A 22,409-nucleotide genomic window follows, 5' to 3' on the forward strand; every position below is an offset into this window, starting at 1 on the left:
AAAGAGGTTCAATTGGGTAGTAGGTATCATAAAAGGGTGATATCAGCAATCTCTCATGCCTCTCCCCGGGCTCAGGTGGCAGGCTCGGGGTGGGGTGTGACAATGAAATTTTGAAATTTTGGAAATTTCTTAAAAATTTCTTTGAGCTCTCAAACCCTCTGAAAAACTACTTCCAATTCCCTATCAATTTAGAATTCCACCACTTAAATCCAAGGCTAATAATATTAGAGAAGATTCTCTTGGTGGTTTACTGTAAATTTGAAGGTCAAATTTATGGAATAGCGTAAGGATTAAGATAGAATTCTTCAAAAGTAATGAACTGAAACCCTTGTTTGTGAAAAAACTGTTTTTAAGCATGCTTGTAACTAAAATTTAAATGTAATTAGAGTGCTTAATGATTCAGTTTGCTTCCGCTTTATGCATGTTTACTCCTTCAATTGATATCAGAGCATGATTTAAGCACTCATTAACGTTAATTTGAGTTTGGTGGGTGAAAATTCTAGAGTTGCATGTTTTGTTGACTAATATGGTTTTAATTCAAATTTGGCATTAGAATTCTCTTTGATTTAGTTGTTAAATTTGTAATTGGCTCTTGATTGTTGAGCCTTAATGTATGATTAAAGGTTTGTAACTTTATTGGAGTTAATAGAGTTGAAAATAGGTTGTAATTGAAGTTTGAATCAAGCAAGTTCAGAAGCAAAAACTGGAAAAATAGCCACTGCCTTCGCAGCATCGTGACGCTCTAAGAACAATGTTTGAAACACTGTAACGACGTTGTTCTTAGAGCATTTGTAATTGAAGTTTGAAACAAACTCTATGTTTGAAACACTGTTCTTAGAGCATCACGACATTGTTCGTACTAAAGCTCAAAGCATTACAACGCTGAGATGAAGCGTTGCAACGCTGCTTATCCCTGCCCATAAACGTGCGCGCACGAGGACCGATTCGTGGGAGATGGTCGGTTCCACCGATTTTGGCTTCCTTGGGTGCAGTTCAACCTCTTTTGGAGCCTGGGAAGGCCGATTTGGGTGGTTCGGGTCGGTACGAGTGGTCCAAAGGCTTCAAGCTATTTTTAGATGTTTTTTATAATAAATTAGCTTATTGCTTGCTTAGGTTGCCAAAGTTGGTCCATAGCAGTGTTATTTAAATATTTTATGCATGTGACATATGTTATATTTAAATTAAACATGTATGTACATATTGCATACCATGTAGATTTAAATCCCACCATAGGAAAGCATGTTTTATGCATTAATATATGTTATAAATTCATTATAATGTATATAGTATGCATGATTTGGGTTTCATAAGATTAATATAATTGTGATATTAATGTGTGGAATGGTCAAAGATATGTTATAGATATGTTATATTTGAATTAGACATGTATGTGCATATCTTTTTATAAGAGTTATAAAATGAATTTAGACATTTAAAATCTAAAGATAAGATGCATGCTCACTTAGGTTTAATAACAACTTATTTTAATAGTTAAAATAGTTTGTTATCTTATAAAACACGGTTACAAACTCAATCGATCATTAATCCTGTTTAAGGATAGAGATACTTAAGTTGACGGTCTATGGAACACTTCCTACATGGAGATTATAGCCGAAATACTGAGTGTTGTTAACCGGTTTTATGAGCATGCGTGAGTGGTGTGAGGTAATAAAATTTTTTTTATCACTTAAACATCGTAGGTTAAATCCAAATATAAACGTTATACTTTGATAAACCACATAGACTTAGGGTGTTTATTAGCTGAAATATGCCTAAGTAAAAGTATATATCCAAACATTTAGAACACTTCCATGGGAGATTAATAACATATACGATATGTTATTCTTAGCTATTATGTCCCTTAGAGTTCACACCATGAGATTCACACTCGGCTTCGTGTCACCCTAGGAGTGACCTCCCTTTGGAAAGTGTTTGCATGGGTAAATAGCAAAGTGAATAGGGGAAGTAGTTCATAGTAAGTGGGTGAAGGATATGTGTCAACATGTCCTACGGTCTCTTCCATTAGTTTGGATCGTGAGATTCCTATGTTGTGCCTTCTTATTGACGTTAGGAAACCTATGCTAGTCATTTAACAAATAGCCATCCCCTCGGAGGGTTGTAACATGGAATTCAGAACAACTCAAACTCCAAGAATGAATAAGATTTCTTAAGTCAATACCCAACCCTGACTATCTAATTCGAAAGCATCATTGGGGTCGAACTCTGAAGTCTGGAAATGGAGGGTTAAACTTACAAAATTACTAAGTGTTAGTAAGTTTTTAATCGAAAACGGCAACTAAATAACTATAGCAATAAGAGTTATTCTGGAGATAGTATTTAGTCAAGAATGTCTTGATTTAGTGAAGGAGTATTTGACTGTCCCTCAGTAGCACTTATTCTGGCTCACTATAGTATCGTTGCAAATAAATAATGAATTTTGGTTACATTATTATTATTATTATTATTATTATTATTTTGCTATATTTAATTGGATTTATAGACATTTTACTAATTAGAATTTGTTTAAATTTTAGCATGTTGAATTCCTCAAAATTACTCACTTTCGATATGTTTAACGGTAATGATTATTCAACATGGAAATCAAATATACTAGCAAACGATGATTTAAAACTTGTTTTAACATAGGAATGTCCTTGATCACCCAAGTCTTCTACATACCAAAAGGGTTGGAATGCATATGAAAGATGGATTAAGGCAAATAAAAAGTCTCGAAACATTATTTTAGCAAATATATCTGATATATTAGCTAAGAAAATTAAGAACATGACTTCTACTAAAGAAATCATGAATGTCATAGATGAAGAAACAAAGAAAGCACGACAAAGTAAATACGATTTTTTTGTTATTGAGATGTGCTCAGTGGAACATGATAAAAAGACCTGGAAAATAGATTCAAGTGTCACTAATCATATATGTGCTTTCGCTTAGGAAACTAGTTCCTGGAGACAACTTACAGAAAGCGAAGCAACTTTTAAGGTAGGAACCGAGGAAGTTGTTCCAGCTAAAGCAGTGGAAGATATGAAGTTATTTGTTGGAGATAAACACATTTTACTTGAACGTGTCTATTATATTCCTTCTATGAAAAGGAATTTAATATATATCTCTTGTTTGCTTGAACAAAATTACAAAATCTCTTTTGAAAATAATGAAGTGTTCATTATTTTGAAAGGTATTAAAATATGTTCTACAAATTTGGAAAATGACTTATACATGTTAAAACCGACTGAGGTTCAAGTTGTTTTAAATATAGAGATGTTTAGAATAGTTGAAACTCAAAAGTAAAAAATGAAATATTTCTCCAAATCTTATCTTTGGCACTTATGATTAGGACACATTAATCTCAATAAGATTGGGAGATTGGTTAGGAGTGGACTTCTAAAACAGTTAAAAGATAACTCTTTACCTCCATGTGAATCTTACTTGAGGGTAAGATGACCAAAAGATCTTTTTCAGTAAAAGGTCTTAGAGCCAAAGAATCCTTAGAACTGGTACATTCAAATCTTTGCAGCTTGATGAATGTCAAAGCTAAATGACGGTATGAATATTTCATCAGCTTTATAGATGATTATTCGAGATATGGCTATATTGACCTAATACATCATAAGTCCGAAACACTTGAAAAGTTCAAGGAATATAAGCCAGAGGTTGAGAACCATTTAGGTGAAAAGATTAAAACATTTCGATTAGATCGAGATGGTGAATTTATGGACTTGAAATTCCAGGACTATTTGATAGAACATGAAATTCAGTCTCAACTCATAGCACCTGGCATACCACAACAAAATGGTGTAGCAGAAAGGAGAAATAGAACTCTGTAGAACATGGTTCGTTCAATGATGAGTCATGCTCGGTTGTCTAGTTCTTTTTTGGGTCATGCAGTAGAGACTGCAGTGAATATTTTGAACATGGTTCCCACGAAAAGTGTTTCAGAAATACCTTACGAATTATGGAGAGGACGTAAAGGTAGTTTACGTCACTTCAAGATTTGGGGGTGCCCAGCACATATGTTGGTGCAGAACCCAAAGAGATTGGAACGACATTCAAAAGTATGTCTATTTATAGGTTATCCTAAAGAGACAAAAGGTGGTTATTTTTATAATCCTCAAGAAGATAAAATATTTGTAATGACAAATGCAACGTTCCTAGAGGAAGACCACATTAAAAATCATCAACCTCGCAGTAAGCTAGTATTGAGTGAGATGTCTAAAGAAACTACAGATAAATCAACAAAGGTTGTTGATCAAGCTGGTCCTTCAACAAGAGTTGTTGATGAGAATGGAACTTCACATCATTTTCAAGAGTTGAGAACGCCTCGATGTAGTGGGAGGGTTGTTTATCAGCCTAATCGTTACATGGGTTTAACAGAAACTCAAGTCATCATACCTGATGATCGCTTGGATGATTCATTGACTTTTAAACAAACAATGGAAGATGTGGATAGAAACCAATGGATATAAGCCATGAACCTCGAAATTGGGCCAATGTACTTCAATTCAGTCTAGGAACTTGTAGATCAACCATAAGGGGTAAAACCTATTTGTTGCAAATGGATCTACAAGAGAAAACGAGACCAAGCTAGTAAGGTACAGACCTATAAAGCTAGACTCGTGGTAAAAGGGTTTACCCAAAGAGAAGGAGTAGACTATGAAGAAACATTCTCTCTAGTGGCCATTATTAAGTTTATTAGAATACTCTTGTCCATTATCACTTTTTATAATTATGAAATCTGACAAATGGATGTCAAGACAACTTTTTTGAATGGCTATCTTGATGAGAGTCTATATGTCTCAACCATAGGGATTTATTGAACAGGGTCAAGAGTAAAAGGTTGCAAGCATAATAGATCGATTTATGTGTTAAAACAAGCATCTCGATCTTGGAATATGAGATTTGACACTGCGATCAAATCTTATGGCTTTGAACAGAATGTTGATGGATCTTGTCTTTACAAGAAGATTATCAACAAAACTATAGCTTTTCTGGTCTTGTATGTTGATGATATTCTACTCATAGGAAATGAAGTAGAATTTCTAGCTGATGTTAAGAGATGGCTAGCTTCGCAATTCGAAATGAAGGTTTTGGGAGAACACAGTATGTTCTTGAGATCCAAATAGTTTAGAATCATAAGAACAAGACGCTAGCATTATCTTACATATCTTATACTGACCAGATGTTGTCTAGATATAAAATGCAAAATTCCAAAAAAGGTATGCTATCTTTCAGACATGGAATTCATTTGTCTAAGGAGTAGTGTCCTAAGACACCTCAAGAAGTTAAGGAAATGAAAAGAATTCCTTATGCATCAACGATCGAGAGCTTGATGTAAGCTATGTTGTGTACACGTCCTGACATATGCTATTCAGTTGGAATTGTTAGCAGATATTAGTCCAATCTTGGATATGATCACTGGACTTCCGTTAAAAATATCCTCAAGTATCTTCAATGAACGAGGGACTATATGCTTATATATTTTGTAAAGGATTTGATCCTTACTGGATACACTGATTTTGGCTTCCAGACCGATATCGTTTCAAGGAAATCAATAGTAGGGTCAGTGTTGACTTTGAATGAAGGAGCTATAGTTTAGAAAAACATAAAGCAAAGTTGTATTACTGACTCCACCATCGAAGCGGAGTATGTAGCTGCTTGTGAAGCAGCCAAAGAAACAGTATCACTCATAAAGTTTCTGTCTGATTTGGATTTTATTTCAAATATGCACCTGTCGATCACCCTGTATTGTGATAACAGTAGAGCAATTGCTAACTCAAAGGAACCTAGAAGCCACAAATGAGGAAAGTACGTTGAACGAAAATACCATCTCATCATGGAGATAGTACATAGAGGAGACGTGATAGTCACGAAAATAGCCTCTGAAGATAATCATGCTAATCAATTTACGAAGGTCCTCTTGGCTAATGTGTTTGAAGGTCATCTCGTAGAACTGAGACTATGAGTTTCATAAATATAGGGCAAGTGGAAGAATGTTAACGATATATAGATGCCTTACTTTATTGTATTCTCTCAGTACTCAACATTATATATATCTATATATGTAAATCCACTGGAGTTTTAGTCCAAGTGGGAGTTTGTTGGGTTGTATGTCCTAAAACTTGCAGTTTATAATGTTAAACATTTTCTATTATCAATAAAGATGTTATTGTCATTTATTCAATAAAACTGTTGATGAATAGGTCAATTGTATTTGTTTAAATAAATCCAATAAAATAGAAGATCCATGGTTATTACATTAATACTTGAACTTTATGTGGAGATATAAGGATGGATCAAGTTCGAGTAAATAGCCAAAACGGTCTATAGTATATGAATAAGGTTAGGTACCTTGTTCTGATAAGACTATCGGACGTGGTGAATTTTATATATAGTACAAACAATGTAATCTTAAATCGTTTATGTAGAGATATGCGAGTGGAGTCGTCCTGTGCAATGAGTTTGTATAAGACGAGGACCAAGAAATAAGTCACTTTTACTTTATAATGTTGTTTACTATTTAAGATTGACTGTTTCAAATTGATTACCTAGGTAACTCGACCTATATCTTGAGCTAACTATGAACTCTTGTTTATTCGGGATTATCCTTGGATTTGCATATGTGAGGGTTAGCTCAACAACGCCGACTCAATAAACCTCCTATTTCAGGGGTAAGACCGGGTAGATAGCTGAGGACATAGGGTGCAAGATGGAATTCACTCCTACCCAATTTAAGGATAGTAGAATGGTTGTTCTCTTAACTACTGATTTCAAGTCTTGAACAAGGGGCCCCACCCTCTCATTGGCTTGAAAGGGACTTGGTTTAGTGATTGGATCACAAACCACTTGTTCATTGGAGGATCAATGGGACTTAAGAAGCAAGATGTAATTTTCGGGGTAAAAAAGCTTTAGACCCAGTCGTTATACGAACAACCTATGAAAGGTCGACTTACTCATGATGGTTAAATTAGGTAGACAAAAATATATCTACAGTGAGGAGAGTGCAACTACTGAGCTATAGTGGCGTGTCTCGGTAGTTAACGAATATTTATTAATTAGGTTTAAAGAGTTTAATCAATTAATCTCAAATTATTGGATCTCATGATCTGTAGATCCATAAGGTCCCTCTACTAGCTTGTAAAAGATTAAACCTTGGATTAGAATATTAAGTGAATTTGAAATGTTCAAATTCAGTTTAGAGTTTCAATTTGAATTGTTCAAATTTCAATTTAAAGTTATATTGAAGTATTCAATTTCAATTTAGGGTTTGCACATTTATATTTTATATAATTAAACATTTAGTTTTGTTTAAAATTAAACATAATGGAGAGTTTAACATATTTAAATATTGATTTAAATATTGATTACATGAATAGGGATTCATGTTTCAACTAGGTATTTTATTAATTTAATATTTGATATTAAATTATTAATCAATTGATTAATTAATTAAATTTTTTTAACTAATTATCTAAATTAAATCGATTTCAAATTTTAATTTTAAAAACCGATTTTTTTTGTTTAATTTAATTAAGTTACAATTAAATTAAATTATGTATGAAAGTGGGCTTTGTGGATTTATCCATGTTTTAGACTTTTTAGTGGATTTTTTCCTAAATCAACATGTAGCTCACTTACTCTAATGTCATTTGAAGTGTCAAATGCCTGAAAGAGTTAGTGCTTGCATGTTTATGTTAAATAAATGCTTAAATTTCTGAAATTGAAATGGATGAAATTCTAAAATTTTGGAAATTTCTTAAAAAATTTCTTTGAGCTCTCAAACCCTCTAAAAAACTACTTCCAATTCCCTCTCAATCAAGAGTTCCACAACTCAAATCCAAGGCTGAGAATAGTAGAGAAGATTCTCTTAGTGGTCTACTATAAATTTGAAGGTCAAATTTGTGGAAGAGCAGAAGGATTAAGGTGGAATTCTTCAAAGGTAATGAACTGAAACCCTTGTTTGTGAAAAAAAAATTTTAAGCATGCTTGTAACTCAAATTAAGTTTAATTAGAGTGCTTAATGATTTTGTTTGCTTCCGCTTTATGTATGTTTATTGTCACATTCCGAAATCTAGGTAAATTTAAATTAGTTCGTGATATTATTAGGTTTTTCTTTTAATTCAAGGCCAAAGATTAAGTAACTAAATGAATCTTTTAGTTCAATTTTATTTTTTAGTTTATCTTTTTAATTGGTCATTGTTGGAGAAGATTTGTTAAAATAAGATTTGAGGGTTTGAGTTATTTTTGGATTTTACCTTGTAAGGGGTTTAGAAAAAAAAAAATATATACATACATACATATATATATATATATATAATAAAGTGGTTATATGTATATTTCTTTAAGGAAAAGGGAGGAGTTAAGGTTTTAAGAGGGGTTTATTTATAGGTAGGGCTACCTCATTAAGTGTGCAAAAAAAAGGAAGAAAGAAAACCCCCTTCTTCTTCCTCATGAAGCACCGCCTGAACACACCCCCCTCTATTTTTTTTTCCTTTCTTTCCTTCGACTTCTTCTTTTCCGTTCATGCCACGCCTAGCCGCACTGCTGCATCAGCTTACCGGTGCTAACCCGAAGCTACTCGACACCCAATGCCTAGCGTCGCCATCCGAAGCCACTCGCTTGTCCAGCCCCTACCTAGTGCCATGCATCCCTGCCAAGTTCGCCCATCACAGCGGCTTAGTCTTTTGCCTCTGCGTTCTCACACGCTGCTAGCCTAGCTCAAGCACCCATTCACCGATCTGGCGCAGACAGCCCTGTCTGTTGCCGGATCGTGGTTAGTTTCCGTCAGATTCTGTTGTTTGTGGTAAGATTTGGAACATTTTGGGTCTGTTCGTCGTTGTTTAGTTGTTGCCCATTAAATTCTCAGCCTGATTCTTGGTGTTGTGTTTGTTAGACTCGAGCTGTGGAGATTGTGGGCTTTCTGTCTAGTGCTTGGAGTTTGCTTCAGAGGAGTTTTGGTGACTAGTAATCCTTGGAAGCCCCTTGGTAACAGTGTTGGTTATTGGAATTGGGGTCTTTAATTCCTGGAATTTAATATCACTTAAGGATAGGTATATTTTGGCATTTCGTGGTTTTTAAGGGTCGCGTTACATTTTGGGGTAGGTGACTTTAGTAGATTTAAGATAATTTTAAGTATGGATTTAAGCCTAATGGGTTCAATTGATGTTTTTGGTTCAGGTGATAGTGGTTGATTTAGGGTCTCTCAAAACTAAAAGGAGAAATTAAATTGCTTACGCTGAGGTAAGTGATTTATGATGCTTGATTTTGTGATGTGGATTATGGATGATATGCGATGATGAGATTGCATTGAGCACTCAAGTTTCCTCAGCGGAATCCATGTAAACCTCACTGAGTTTCCTAGTAAGTCCAGGATCGAACTCAGGGACTTGGGAAAACAGATTGCGATGGTAATTTTTATGAAAACCTTGCGGTAACCGGTAACTCAATTAATTGTTGGTCTGTTGTTGATTGCGTTAATGAAAAATAAACAAATACAACAGATTTGAGAAAAGTCAGTTGTATGATAGATACACTGAGTATGCGGATGAATAGGTTGAGAAGGTCTTTAGCTAGTGTTACTTGGAAATGCGCGTCATGCTTGCATTATGCGGTCCATTGCATGCGATATGAGCAAGGCTAACCTGGACGAATGCACAACTGCTTAAGTTTGTTTCAGGCGTTAGGAACGATTCCGTGAATGGTACAAATGCATGAACTGCTCAATGATGATCATAATTTCTACCTTGCATTATCATTCTAATACTTATGCAATGGACACATGTGTGTTTTTTGGTTTTTTTTTTTTAGTTCTAATTCTCTTCCTTACTTATAAGAGCTCTACTTTATACGCACAATAAAATTTTTATCTCTTTTTATAAAAATGATCATGCTCCGATACTGTATTGCATCCTATAGTGCAGGCATATGTCATTGCGTCCTAGAGTATACTAGAAATTTGGGTCGTTATATTCTTCCGATTAAGCAGGCGCAATATAGGAATCTCAGGTATCAAACTAATGGAAGAGACCGTAGGATATGTTGACACATTTCCTTCACCCACTTACTATGAACTACTTATCCTATTCACCTTGCTATTGACCCATACAAACACTTTCCAATGGAGGTCACTCCCAGGGTGACACGAGGCGAGCATGAATCTCATAGTGTGAACTTTTAGGGACGTGAGAGTTAAGAATAATATATCGTATATGTTATTAATCCCCTATTAAAGTGTTCTAAATGTTTGGGTATATATTTTTACTTGGGCATATTTCGGCTAATAAACACCCTAAGTCTATGTGGTTTATCCAAGTATAATGTTTATATTTTGATTTAACCTACGATGTCTAAAGGATAAAACCATTTTATTACCTCACACCGCTCACGCATGCTTATAAAATCGATTAACAATGCTCAGCAATTTGACTAAAATCCCCAGGTAGGAGGTGTTATGTTGGCCGTCAATTTAAGTACCTCTAGCCTTAGACAGAATTATAGACCGGTTGAGTTTGTAACCGTGTTTTATAAGATAACAAGCTATTTTAACTATTAAAACATGTTGTTATTAAAACTAAGTGAACACGTATCCTATCTTTGTTATAGATTTTAAATTTCTAATTCATTTTATAACTCTTATAAAACCATAGACACTATAATATATGCTTAAGCATATTAATATAACAATTATAACAATCATATTAATCTTATGAAACCCTACTCATGCATACTATATATATTATAACCAATTTATAAAATATATCAATGCAAGAAATATGCTTTCCTATGGTGGGATTTTAAATCTACATGGCATACAATATGCACATACATGCTGAATTTAAATATAACATACATCATATGCATAAAATATTTAAACAATACTAATATGGACCAACTTTGGCATCCTCAGCAATTAAAAAAACTATTTTATTACAAAAAGAAAAACCAAAAATAGCTTGAGAAGCCTCTGGACCGGTTGAACCAACCCGAACCAGACTCGAACCACCCGAACCAAACCTCCAAGGCTTCAAAAATGGCTGAACCGATCCAAAGAAGCCAAAACCGATCGACCTGGCCATCTCCCGCAAATCGGTCATCGTGCATGCGTGTTTTTGAGCTGAGATGAGCATCGTTGAAATGCTCCATCCCAACGTTGCAACGTCTCGAGCTTTAGGATGAACAACGTCATGATGCTCTAAGAACAGCGTCACGACGCTGCGAAGGCACACTACGAGAATTTTGGGCTTTAATGTCGATTGAAAAGAGTGAAATCAGATGTATATTGCAAATTTTTTTTTAAAAAAAAAAACGGATCTTTAATGTTGGTTTAAAACTGACATTGTAAGGGGTACCTTTAATGTCAGTTTTAAACCGACATTAAAGACCCGCTTCACTTTTTCCTCTAACTTTCTATTTTCCTCCCATTTTTTTCATTTCCCTCTTCACTCTCCCTTTATTTTCTTTTTTCTCTCATTCTCACACTTCTCTCTTCAGACCCTATTCTTCATCACTCTTCTCTTTCAAACTCTTGTCTGCTGCTCATTTCGTTTCTCACTCCTCTCTTCCAAACTCCTCTCTTCCAATGTGGATTTGCTAGTCGTTTTGTCAGATCTGCTACTCATTTCGTCATCGTTCGCCTATCTCTGCCGAATCTACTGTTCGTTTCGTCGTTGTTCGCGTGTCTCTAGATCTGCCATCGTCGTTCGCTAGATCTGTCGCCGTCGTCGATCATCGTTTGTTCTGTTGTCGTTCTATTGTCGTCATCGTTCGTTCCGCCGCCGAATCAGGTGCGTTTGCCTAGCCATCAGCCTCTTTTCATTTGCGCTTCTATCTGGGTTTCCGTCGCCATCTTCGTTAGTCATCCGCAGGTCTTTGTCCAACGCACTGCCGTCACCTTGATGTTTAGTATGCTCTTCTTCCCTTCTTTTTCCATCGCTATCACCATCAATGTGCTCTTTTTCTCTTTCCTCTCTCAAACTCACAGCAATTTTTGTTCTTATGTTTACGCCTCTCAACTGTTTGTGTAAATGTCTCAATGAAAGCCAGTTGCGGTTTCACTCCAATATGTCTCTCTGCTCCTAGATTTGGGCCTTTTTATGTGTTTATGGCCTTTGAAATTCGATTTGATTAATGGTTTTGTTGTATATGATACATTTGTTGAATTATGTGAAGTTCTGCTACCTTTTGTGATAACATCCTTAAGAAAGGTAGGAATGAGAAGCTGAGCGATGAAACAATTGAGGAGATACTTGAGAAGGTAATTTTTCTATTTATTATTCTTTTGAAGTTCATTTAATGTTTGAACTTTGGAATTCATATGGTTTAAGGACTCTTTTGTATCTTACAAATTATTCATAATGTGTTTCTTCAGATATGGTCGACACTAGTATTAGTATAATCAAGCATCATCCTTAGCCTCTGAACAATCTGTAGTGGAAAGATGGTCATTATACATCTTGTAGTCATGTTTAAGAGCACGCATCCATGCCGAACAAAGGTGATTGCATATAAGAACAGTGGAGGGGAAAATAAACTGTATCTGTTTCATGTAGGCGGAGGAAATAGATAAAAGAAAAGCGTGTTCTTTTTTTCTTCTTCTTCCAAACGCAGCTGGTTCCATTTCATTAAGTTCGTTATCACCTTTGTTTTTCTAATAGTAAGTGAAATGGCGGGAGTTCACTGAAATTAATAAATAACATAACATAACATAATTCTGCTAGTGAATGCATGGCAGGAGGATGGTCTTGATTTGGCTGCTACAATCAGGGGTGCCAGTTTCTATCGTCATTCACATGGCCAGTTTGCTTGTTTGTTGAGAGGGAGAATGCTTTGGCATTATAAGGATTTATGAGAATTGTGCCTGTTTCAAGAAAACTCTTGCTTCCTTAATTATACTCCTACAAGTTTAGCTTTAGTTCATACTGATTGAAGTTGCCTCACATTTGTGTTTTTGTTTGTGTGTTTTTTAGGTGTTTGGAAGGGGTGGGGAGGAGATGGATTTCTTGAAACAACAAGGGATTCACGTAAAAATTGTTCCTAGTAAGTACATTTTTGAATGCTTGCAATTTTAAGCACAGTTTCTAAGTGTTTTAAGTGACTCTAATGATATGGAAATTCATGTTTGAGAAGTTATAGTGTGCCTATTTCCCTTTGGACCATATTGGATTAGAATGTAACACTCGTTTATGACTCATGGGTACTATTTATTTGTAGTTTAGATTTAATTCAAGGTGCCTGAGTTTGTAGGTTGCACTATGGTAGTTTGTGGGTTATTGATGCACTATGGTAGTTTTTGTGACAACTTTTGAGATTTCAAGTACATTGTGAGCTAATTTTCTTATTGATATATGTGTTCTTGAATATTCATTTTTTGGGAATTCTGATAGTTCTATTGAGAACAAGTGGTTGTGAAATATTTTTGGGTGTGTATTTCTTTAAACAGGTTCAAAGTAAATTTTTGGTTTTGTTGTGGTAGCATCGTTATGCTACCGAAAATTTTCCTTCATCTTTGTTTCTCATATCTAGATAACCAAGCTTCTCTTCTTCAAGATCTTGAAAAAGAAGGTTCTCTCATTTATTCAACTATTGAGTTTTCTTGTTTTACAGGTGCAACAAATGAGTAAAGATTTGGTATCGCAACCTCTTTATGCTTTTTCTTGGCGAACTCTAGATCCAACACATTCACTACAAGAATTTTGCCTTGAATGTACCATTTATGCACATTTCCAATAAACACGGTTAGTTGAATACGAATTCTGATCACATTTTCACTTTCAATCCTTTATCTTAAACCTTTTTTGTTTGTGATTCTTTGAATAACAGTGGTCAGACAAAGATGCCTATAATCAGACACTGCCGAAGCTGGGGGGTCTGTTCAAGAAGAATTATGAAAGGATCCATACTTACCAAGTGGAGAGGGACAGTAAACTCATAATGTTTGTAAAATCATAATGTTTGTATTACTTCTAATTTGTGTTTTCAAAGCCTGAATGATTGTGCGGCCTTTTAAATTATAATTTTATAGCAGAATTTGCGGATTAAATATAATAGATTTACAATCCATACATAAATAATATGTCATAGCCATAACGTTTGATGATGATGTGTCATGTTATACTTTTTGACTGAAAAACTAGATTCGGTAATGGAATTTAAAAAAAAAAATAGACAATAATTGATAAAACGGACAGATTTTGGGCTTCAATATCGGTTTAAAGGACTTCATTTGATTCTTGAGCTTCAGTTGCAACCGACAATAAAGACATTGTTATTAAAGCCCTTTAATGTCGGTTTGAAACCGACATTAAAGACAACTAAAATTAAAGGGTTTTAATAAAACTATCTTTAATGTCGGTTGTTAATCGACATTAAAGCCCTTTAATGTCGGTTTAGCCCGAATTTCTTCTAGTGGCAGGTGTTGTTTTTCCAATTTCTGCTACTGACCTTGTTTGCTTGAATCTTCAATTACAATCTATTTTCAACTCTATTGACTCTAATAAAATTACAGACCCTTAATCATACATTAAGATTCATCAACCAAGAGCCAATTACAAATTTAACAACTGAATCAAAGAGAATTGTAATGTCAATGTTGAATTAAAAACCATATCAATCACTAAACATGCATTGCTAGAAATTCACCCACCAAACTCAAATTAACGATAATAGAGTGCTTAAATCATGCGTTGATCTCAATTGATAGAGTAAATATGCAAAATGTAGAAGCTAACATAATTATTAAGCACTCTAATTGCATTTAATTTGAGTTCAAAGTATGCTAAAAAACAGTTTTTCTGAAACAAGGGTTTCTAGAATATAGACCTTTGTAGATTCCCTCCTTATCCTTGCTCTCTACATGAAATTGGATCTCCAAATCACTAGTAGACCACTAAGAGGATCTTCTCTACTATCCTCAGCCTTGGATTGAGTGGTAGAAACTCAAAATTATGAGGAATTGGATAGGGATTGGAGAGGGTTTGAGAGAATTTAAAAAATTCTCATAATTTTCCAATAATTCATCATACGTCTCTCCAGTTTCTAAAATTGAAGTATTTAACAAGTTCAAGCATGCAAGCACTTAGACTTTCAGCTAATTGACACTTCAATTAGCACTAAGTGAGTATGCAAGGTGTTGATTTGTGGAAAAATCCTCTAAAAAACCAAAATTGGGATAAATCCACTAAATACATTTCAATTTTTTTAATTAATTTAATTTAATTTAATTTAAGAATAAATTAAATCTTAATTCAATTTCTATAAATTGAATTTGAAAATGAAAATTTGATTTAATTTTAATTAATTAAACAAATTTAATTAATAAAATAATTAATAATTTAATATCAAATATTAAATTAATAAAACACCTAATTTAAACATGAATCCTTGTTCATGTAAACAATATTTAAATCAATATTTAAATATTTTAAACTCTCCAATTTACGTTTAATTCTGATAAATTTAAATGTTAATTATATTCAATATAATTATCCAAATCCTAAAAATTAAAATTTGAACATTTCAAATTTAAACACTTCAAATTCGCTCAATATTCTAATCCAAGGTTTAATCTTTTATGAGCTACTAGGGAGACTTTATGGACCTACGGATCATGAGTTCTGACGATTTAAGATTAATTGGTAAACTTTTTAAATCGAATTAATTAATATTCGTTAACTACCGAGACATACCACTATAGCTCGATAGTTGCACTTTCCTCATTCAAGATATATTTTTGTCTACTTGATTTAATCATTATCAATAAGTCGATTCTTCACAGGTCGTTCGTATTTACAACTAGGTCAAAATTATCGTTTTACCCCTATAAATACATCTTGCTCCTTAAGCTCTCACTAATCCTCTATTGAACAATTGGTTTATAGTCCAACTAATAAACCATGTCCCTCTCGGCCATGAAAGGGCAGACGTTCTTTGTTTAAGACCAGAAATCAATACTTAAGGGAATAACCTATCTGCTAACCCTAAAACGGGCAGGAGCGAATTCCATCTTGTAAGACTATGTGCCCAGCTATCCGGTCTTATCCCAAAAAGGGAGGCTTGTTGAGCAGTGTTGTTGAACTATTCTCACCTATGCAGATCAAAGGATAATCACAAATGAACAGAAGTTCTTAATTAGCTCAGGATTAAGCTCGAGTTATCCTAGGTCATCGAATTGAAATAAGAAATTTTAATAGTAAACGGTCGTTAGTGACTATTTCATGGTTCGGTCTTATTCAAAACTCTTTTGTATATGATGCCCCCACTCACATGTCTCCACATCGATTCTTGGATCATATTGTTGTAACAGTATACAAAGTATGTCACATCCATAGTGTCCCTAGGACGAGGTACACAATCTCATCCATATACTTATAGACCTTTTTGGCTATTTACTATAACTTCATCCTCTTTTATGTCTCGACATAAAGTTAGAGTATTCATACTATAGCCATAGATTCGTTTATTAGATTTTATAACATAATGCAATTTCAATTTCAATAACACTTTTATTGAATAAATCATTCAATAATACTTTTATTGATAAATAGAATATGTTTCCATGATTACGAACTGCGAGTTTTAGGACATTCCGAACAATTTCATGCTTGATTTCTCAAATCAAACTCTTAGTAACTTTATCCAACATCAAATGCAAAACTCATTCAAAGAATTCAAAAAAGAATTACACAGGTATTACAAGAGTTGTAGCAACCGTAAGCCGGCAAGTGCAAACCCACTTAGTCGGCTTAAGAATAGACTCAAAGATTGGTATTTTTTATGTGACCATCTTAAGAGTGAAGAATTTTAGGTTATATTAGTAGGGATGTCTAGTTACATACTATCATGATCTTCATTTACTATTATGGAATGTTTTTTTGTTTTTTTGTTTGAATGTAGAAAATTTTAGAGACGAATAGGAAGAATAAGGAGAAATTACCATTCAATCACGTAGGTTGTCGAAGTCGTTCCTGCAAATTCAATCTGAGCTGTAGGAAAAACAAGGCCGAGAAGTGGGATGTGTTGACCTATTCAAAGAAACGCAATCGAAAATGTGGCAAGTTTGTGAATTAGGCAACTGAGGATACACATGTAATCAATTTGTCTTATTTTCATTTTGTTTTAATTTGTTAATTCAGTCACTCGTACTTACACAACTTAATTAATCATCAAGGCCAAAAATCAACACGCACCAAGACTACCTTACAAAGCTTTAAATCGCTACATGATCGAACTTTGGGTTCGAGATAGATGGAAGATCTCATCTTTTGGTTTGACGCAAATGACCAAGTTTTTTTATAAAAAGAAAAAAGTAAGTCTGGAAATTAACAAAACACTTTTGTAAACAAATTCTGTCCCAATTTAAAATAGGTCAACAACCTATTAAACAAAAAAAAAAATTAAAAAGAAGAAGAAAACATACATTGTACACCAAGAAGTTAAAAGTACTAAGAAACTTTCCATATGAATATAAACAAATAAGACTTCAATTACCATCTTACACGTCGATGGTTAGAATTCTACCTCACATTCGTTGAACTAAAAAAAAAAATTATTAAAAAAAGCAAAAAAAATATATATCCTCTAAAGTACAAATTAAATAAGGCAATGCAATTCAGGAAAAATAGCATGGATGAGCCAATGTGCCATGAACTTATAAGCCTTCTGTGTCAAGTGGACTCCATCCCAACTAATATGCTCATTAGGATTTTGACAAACTTCAACTCCAGGAAGCCCACACATTTTCATAAGGTTAAAGTTGTAATTTCCTCCAACCCCACAACATGATTTTTGCAAAGAACCTTCATCAAATCCTGCTCATAGAAAATAGGGTTTAGAGAATTCAAAACATACAAATTTGAGAAACGTTTCAATCAACATCTAACTATATCAAGATTTTGTGTGATGTGAAAAACATACCTAGTACAAAAGCATGACGAAGAATCCAAAGGAATGCATTATAGTAATCACCATAAACGATAACGGTATGTGGATTCTCTTTCTTCAATACTTCAATCGCTTCTTTGACTTGATCATTGTGATAGCTGGCAAAACCATTCAAATCCTTTAAACAGTGGAGTTCATCATACGCACTTGTATCATTGGTTTGGAATCCAGTGAGATAGATGGGGAAACATCCAATTGGAAAGTTTCCAGGAACAACAACTCGAGTAGCACCATAGCTTATTACTCTCTACAAACATCACAAAAAAAAAATTAAGTAATAAAAAACTTCTCCCATATTCATATGACGAGGAACCCAAAAACAAAAACATGAGAAAAAGAATATCTTAGCAACAAATTACCTCAACAGCAGACTTTATGGATTGGACAACATCGGGCACCATATCTTTTACCTCTTGAATAGTTTTGCCTTGGAAGAGTGCATAGTTATAGTCATTGCCGCCAATCTCACCCACCAAGAATAAAGCATTGTACAATTTCTCGTTGCAATCTACACACAACATGTAGATATTTGTGAAACTATCCAACATTAAACAAAATGTAAAATTAAAGGGAAAAAAACTTAAAAGAAAATATATCTCAAAATATTTATATATTAATCAAAATGTATTTATCCACATTATATTAATCAAAGAGGTTAATTAGTTACCTCTTTGATTGTAACAAATGGAATTGAAATGAGAGAACATCCAATCAAGTTGATGGCTGAGAGAAGAGTTAGTAACTGGAGAAGATATTTTCTTTTGGAAAAGAAGTTCAGAAGACAAAGCCGTAGAACCAGCAACTGCAAAGTTGACTCCATGATTTGTCAAAGCATCTTTGTTCAAATAAGGACTCACCAAAGGAAGCCCTGCATCTAAAGCTACAAATTGAAATCACTGTTACATGTTATTAGTCATGAATTATTGTGGAGCAATACAATGAATTAATAAACAAAAAACATAATATAAAAGGTTAAAAATAATAGGTACCAAAGTAATCGATCATAAGTAGACCGTTGGAGCATCGACCAGTGGGATTGTTAAAGAACGATTCGCCGTAAGGAAGGTGAGAAAAAGGAGTGTTGAGATTTTCTCGAATGAGATTTCCAGTGTCTGAAATAGAATCACCGAGTTGATAGATAGCGTCGAACATACAGACTTTTAGTAGATGAGCATTGAAAGAAGAAGATAGGAAAAGAAAAAGAAAAATAGAGATCCAAAGAGATTTCGTTGAAGCAGCCATTATTTTTCAACTTTGGAAATTTGAGTGAGTGATAATATGGTGAGATGTTCTCTATTTATAGGTTTAGTTTCTTCCAAATGCTTTTGGGAAAACAAAAGGCTTTCAGTTTCAAATTCGGATTTGCTCATCTTTTTACTTTTTAGTGAAGGAATTTTCAAATCCCCGGATTTCCTTTTCTTTTTCCTTTTTACGAATTTAAAATTCTCAATTTTCGGACACTTATATTGTTTCCAATAAAAAAATAATAAATAAATAGTTTATTTCCCATTTTTATGTGTTTCTATGGTTTCTGATTGTCATTAATTCTAATTAATGTTTCTTTTTCATTATTAAATTTTGCAATTGTATAATAGCTTTTCCAACTTCTTTTCAATTGTTTGTTTTTTTTCGTGTGAACTTTTAATTTGACCAATTATTCCAAGTTTTTTTTCCCTAAAATTTAGTGAGAATTATTAGATATTTAAATCTAAAAGATAGAGTCTTATTATGTACAAATCTCAATTTTATTTCATAACTGCTTCTTTTGAATTTTAAATTTGGTCAATAATTGGATACCAAATTAAATGTTTAAAAATTTATTACACTTTTAAACTTTATACTATATTTAAAAATACAAACGCTTATTTTATTATATTCAAGAGAAGGTTTTTTTAGGTCGTTTAACAATGTGTAGTAGAGATTTGATGATTATTTGCTATTCAAGCAAATACATTTTTAATTTTAGTTTGAAAAAAATTGAGGTTATCTCCAATCATGAACTATTCCCTATGCTTTGAAGTCTGATGTTTAATCTCATATTATTGCAAATGTTGCACGGCAAAATACAGTATTCTTGTTTTTAGGATTTTGTTTCCAATCATACTTTTTAGTTATCTTTTATTATTAAATTTAAAGCACTATATTATTTATTTTGATTGATAAAATTTTGTAGACAAATTTCACTTTTTAATTATTTTTATAGATTAAATTTAAATATTATCAAGGTATTCTTTATTTCGATTGATTCAATTTTAAATATTTAATGGTCAAATAAAATGTGTTCACAATCATACACACCCTACAAAATAAGTAGAAGAATAAGAGGAACGATATGTAACACAAAGAGGCCGTTACCAACAACCACATCGCAATCATCGAGCTCAAAGTGTGACTGTGTGTACACACTTTGAATATGAAACAATCTAATCCAACAATTTCATATTTTATTTTTTCTTAATTCTATACTTTTCTTATCAATTTAATAAAGTCTAAATAAAAAATACAATGAATTAAAATTTAAAAAAAAAAAAAAAGACAAAATTGTATCGGTCAAAATAGATAATATTAACTGGTATTTAAATTTTATCTATACAAATAGTTAAAAAGTGAAATTTGTTTACAAAAATTTACCAATCGAAATAAATAATATATTATTTGATACATTATAATATAAAGTTTATTGGAGCGAAAATTAACATTTGAATATATTCAAATATTAATTATATGAATTAGATTAATATAATTTAATTTAATATGAATTTGATTCACATTAAATACTATATATTAATAAGAGAATTATAAATTATAGGTTATATTATATTTGATATAATATAAACTATAGGTTATGTGTTATATTAGATATAATATATAGTATAATATATGTCTTATATAGTAAGGTGGTTACTACATAATTATATATTAAATAAATTAAAATTGGTTTAATTTATTTTTTATTTTTCAATTTGAATTTAAATTAAAGGAAGGGAGTTATTAAAATAACTTCCCTCCCCTTTTTTCTCTCTTTAATTATATGTGAAAGTGGTGGTTGCAATAGATTCATCTTCTTTATGCCAAAAGTACATAGAAGGTTTGGGTCTACAATCGATTGTTCCTCTTCCCCCAAGAATCAACTGAAAAATTATCCTCTTAATTTCTCCATCTGCTCTCAAAATTAATTTCACAAAGCTCATACACTCCTGTGATTCTCAAACCCTAAAGAGATTATAGAGGTCTTTCTTGTGGTGGTTCCCAATGATTTGTTTTGGTATTGCTGTTGTTTGTTGAGATCGTGATTCAAAGACATTTTTTTATCATCTCGAGAGGAATTCAAGGAGAAGATTTGTCTTCAAGAGGTTAGTAAAATCTGAAACCCTAATTCCTCTCTTTACTAATTCTCTAAGCATGCTTAAATATTATCTTAAATATATATTTGATATTTTCTGTATTTTACATTATGTGAAAAACTAAAATTGGGACCCATCTTGCTTCCGCTTCACACTTCATAGTCCTTCAATTGGTGTTAGAGCCAAAGTCGTGTATTTTCAAGAGTGGTCAAACACCCCAGCTTTAGTTTCATCATCAGCGACCTAACTTCTGCTAGATATATCTCCTAAGGATCGTTAACCTACAAGAGTGGTCGAACGCCCTAGCTTCGTTTTCATCATTAACGACTTGACTCCTACTAGACACGTCCCTTAGGGATCGTGTAACCTACAGGAGTGGTCGGACACCCTAGCTTTAGTTTCTTCATCAGTGTCCTAATTCCTACTAGACATATCCCTTAGAGATCATGTAACTTGCAGAAGTGATTGGACGCCCCAGCTTCGTTTTCATCATTAGTGGCCTGACTCCTAGTAGACACTTCCCTTAGTGATTATGTAACCTGCAGAAGTCGTTGAACATCCCATCTTTGTTTTCGTCGTTAGCAACCTAACATCTGCTAGACACATCCCTAAGGGTCGTGTAACCTACTAGAGTGTTTGGACACCCCAGCTTCCTTTTCATCTTCAAGGACCTAACTCCTGCTAGATACATTCCTAACAGCTCATGTACCTATAGAAGTGTAGGATGCCTCAGCTTCAGTTTCAATAATCTGACTCCTACTAAACATATCCCTTAGGGGTTGTGTAACTTGAGGGAGTGATCGCCTTCTTCAACTTTGATGTCAACATTATGACTCTTGCTAGACACATCCTTTAGGGGTCGTGTAGCTTGCGGAAGTGATTACCAACTTCAACAAAGTTTGAACTTGGAGATAGAGTGGAGGGAGATGAACTAGACTTCATCTTCGGAGATGAAGCGGAGCCAGGTCGACCGGACTTGATCTTTTTGGGGTTGATGCCCTACAATCCCGTGTCCTGTAATTTGTAAACAGTTTGTATGAATGCTTGCGATGTATAATATATGATATTTTACTTCACTTCTTGATTTTTCTCAGTTGTTTGTTTTATTTTCTTTACCAC

At 33.4% G+C, this 22,409-nt stretch overlaps 1 protein-coding gene and 2 long non-coding RNA genes across 6 annotated transcripts; 2 read left to right on the forward strand and 1 right to left on the reverse strand.

Moving 5' to 3' along the window:
• The first annotated feature begins 8,407 nt into the window (after positions 1-8,407).
• On the forward strand, positions 8,408-9,468 carry LOC150036110 (uncharacterized). 2 transcript variants are annotated; one of them, XR_016529649.1, is made up of 3 exons: positions 8,408-8,812; positions 8,903-9,107; positions 9,187-9,468. It is a non-coding gene; the product is annotated as an uncharacterized LOC150036110 (long non-coding RNA). The 2 variants fall into 2 exon arrangements; XR_016529648.1 differs by having other exon boundaries at positions 8,903-9,468.
• A 1,644-nt stretch (positions 9,469-11,112) lies between these two features.
• On the forward strand, positions 11,113-14,107 carry LOC150036111 (uncharacterized). Of its 3 annotated transcripts, none has more exons than XR_016529652.1 (4): positions 11,113-12,661; positions 12,740-13,044; positions 13,612-13,742; positions 13,828-14,107. It is a non-coding gene; the product is annotated as an uncharacterized LOC150036111 (long non-coding RNA). The 3 variants fall into 3 exon arrangements; XR_016529651.1 differs by having other exon boundaries at positions 11,113-12,262; positions 12,377-13,044; XR_016529650.1 differs by having other exon boundaries at positions 11,113-13,044.
• Positions 14,108-17,372: 3,265 nt separating this feature from the next.
• Positions 17,373-19,188, reverse strand: LOC120069368 (GDSL esterase/lipase At5g03980-like). Its single transcript, XM_039021114.2, has 5 exons — positions 18,936-19,188; positions 18,614-18,826; positions 18,306-18,454; positions 17,920-18,193; positions 17,373-17,813 (listed from the first exon to the last, which is right to left on the reverse strand). Exons 1-5 carry the CDS (start codon positions 19,186-19,188, stop codon positions 17,596-17,598), a joined length of 1,107 nt encoding a protein of 368 aa, XP_038877042.2. The 3' UTR covers positions 17,373-17,595.
• Between the last annotated feature and the right edge of the window lie 3,221 nt (positions 19,189-22,409).

The sequence above is a fragment of the Benincasa hispida genome, chromosome 5 (genome assembly GCF_027475165.1).
Source record: "Benincasa hispida cultivar pf3 chromosome 5, pf3_genome.v1.1, whole genome shotgun sequence".
Lineage (NCBI taxonomy): Eukaryota > Viridiplantae > Streptophyta > Magnoliopsida > Cucurbitales > Cucurbitaceae > Benincasa > Benincasa hispida.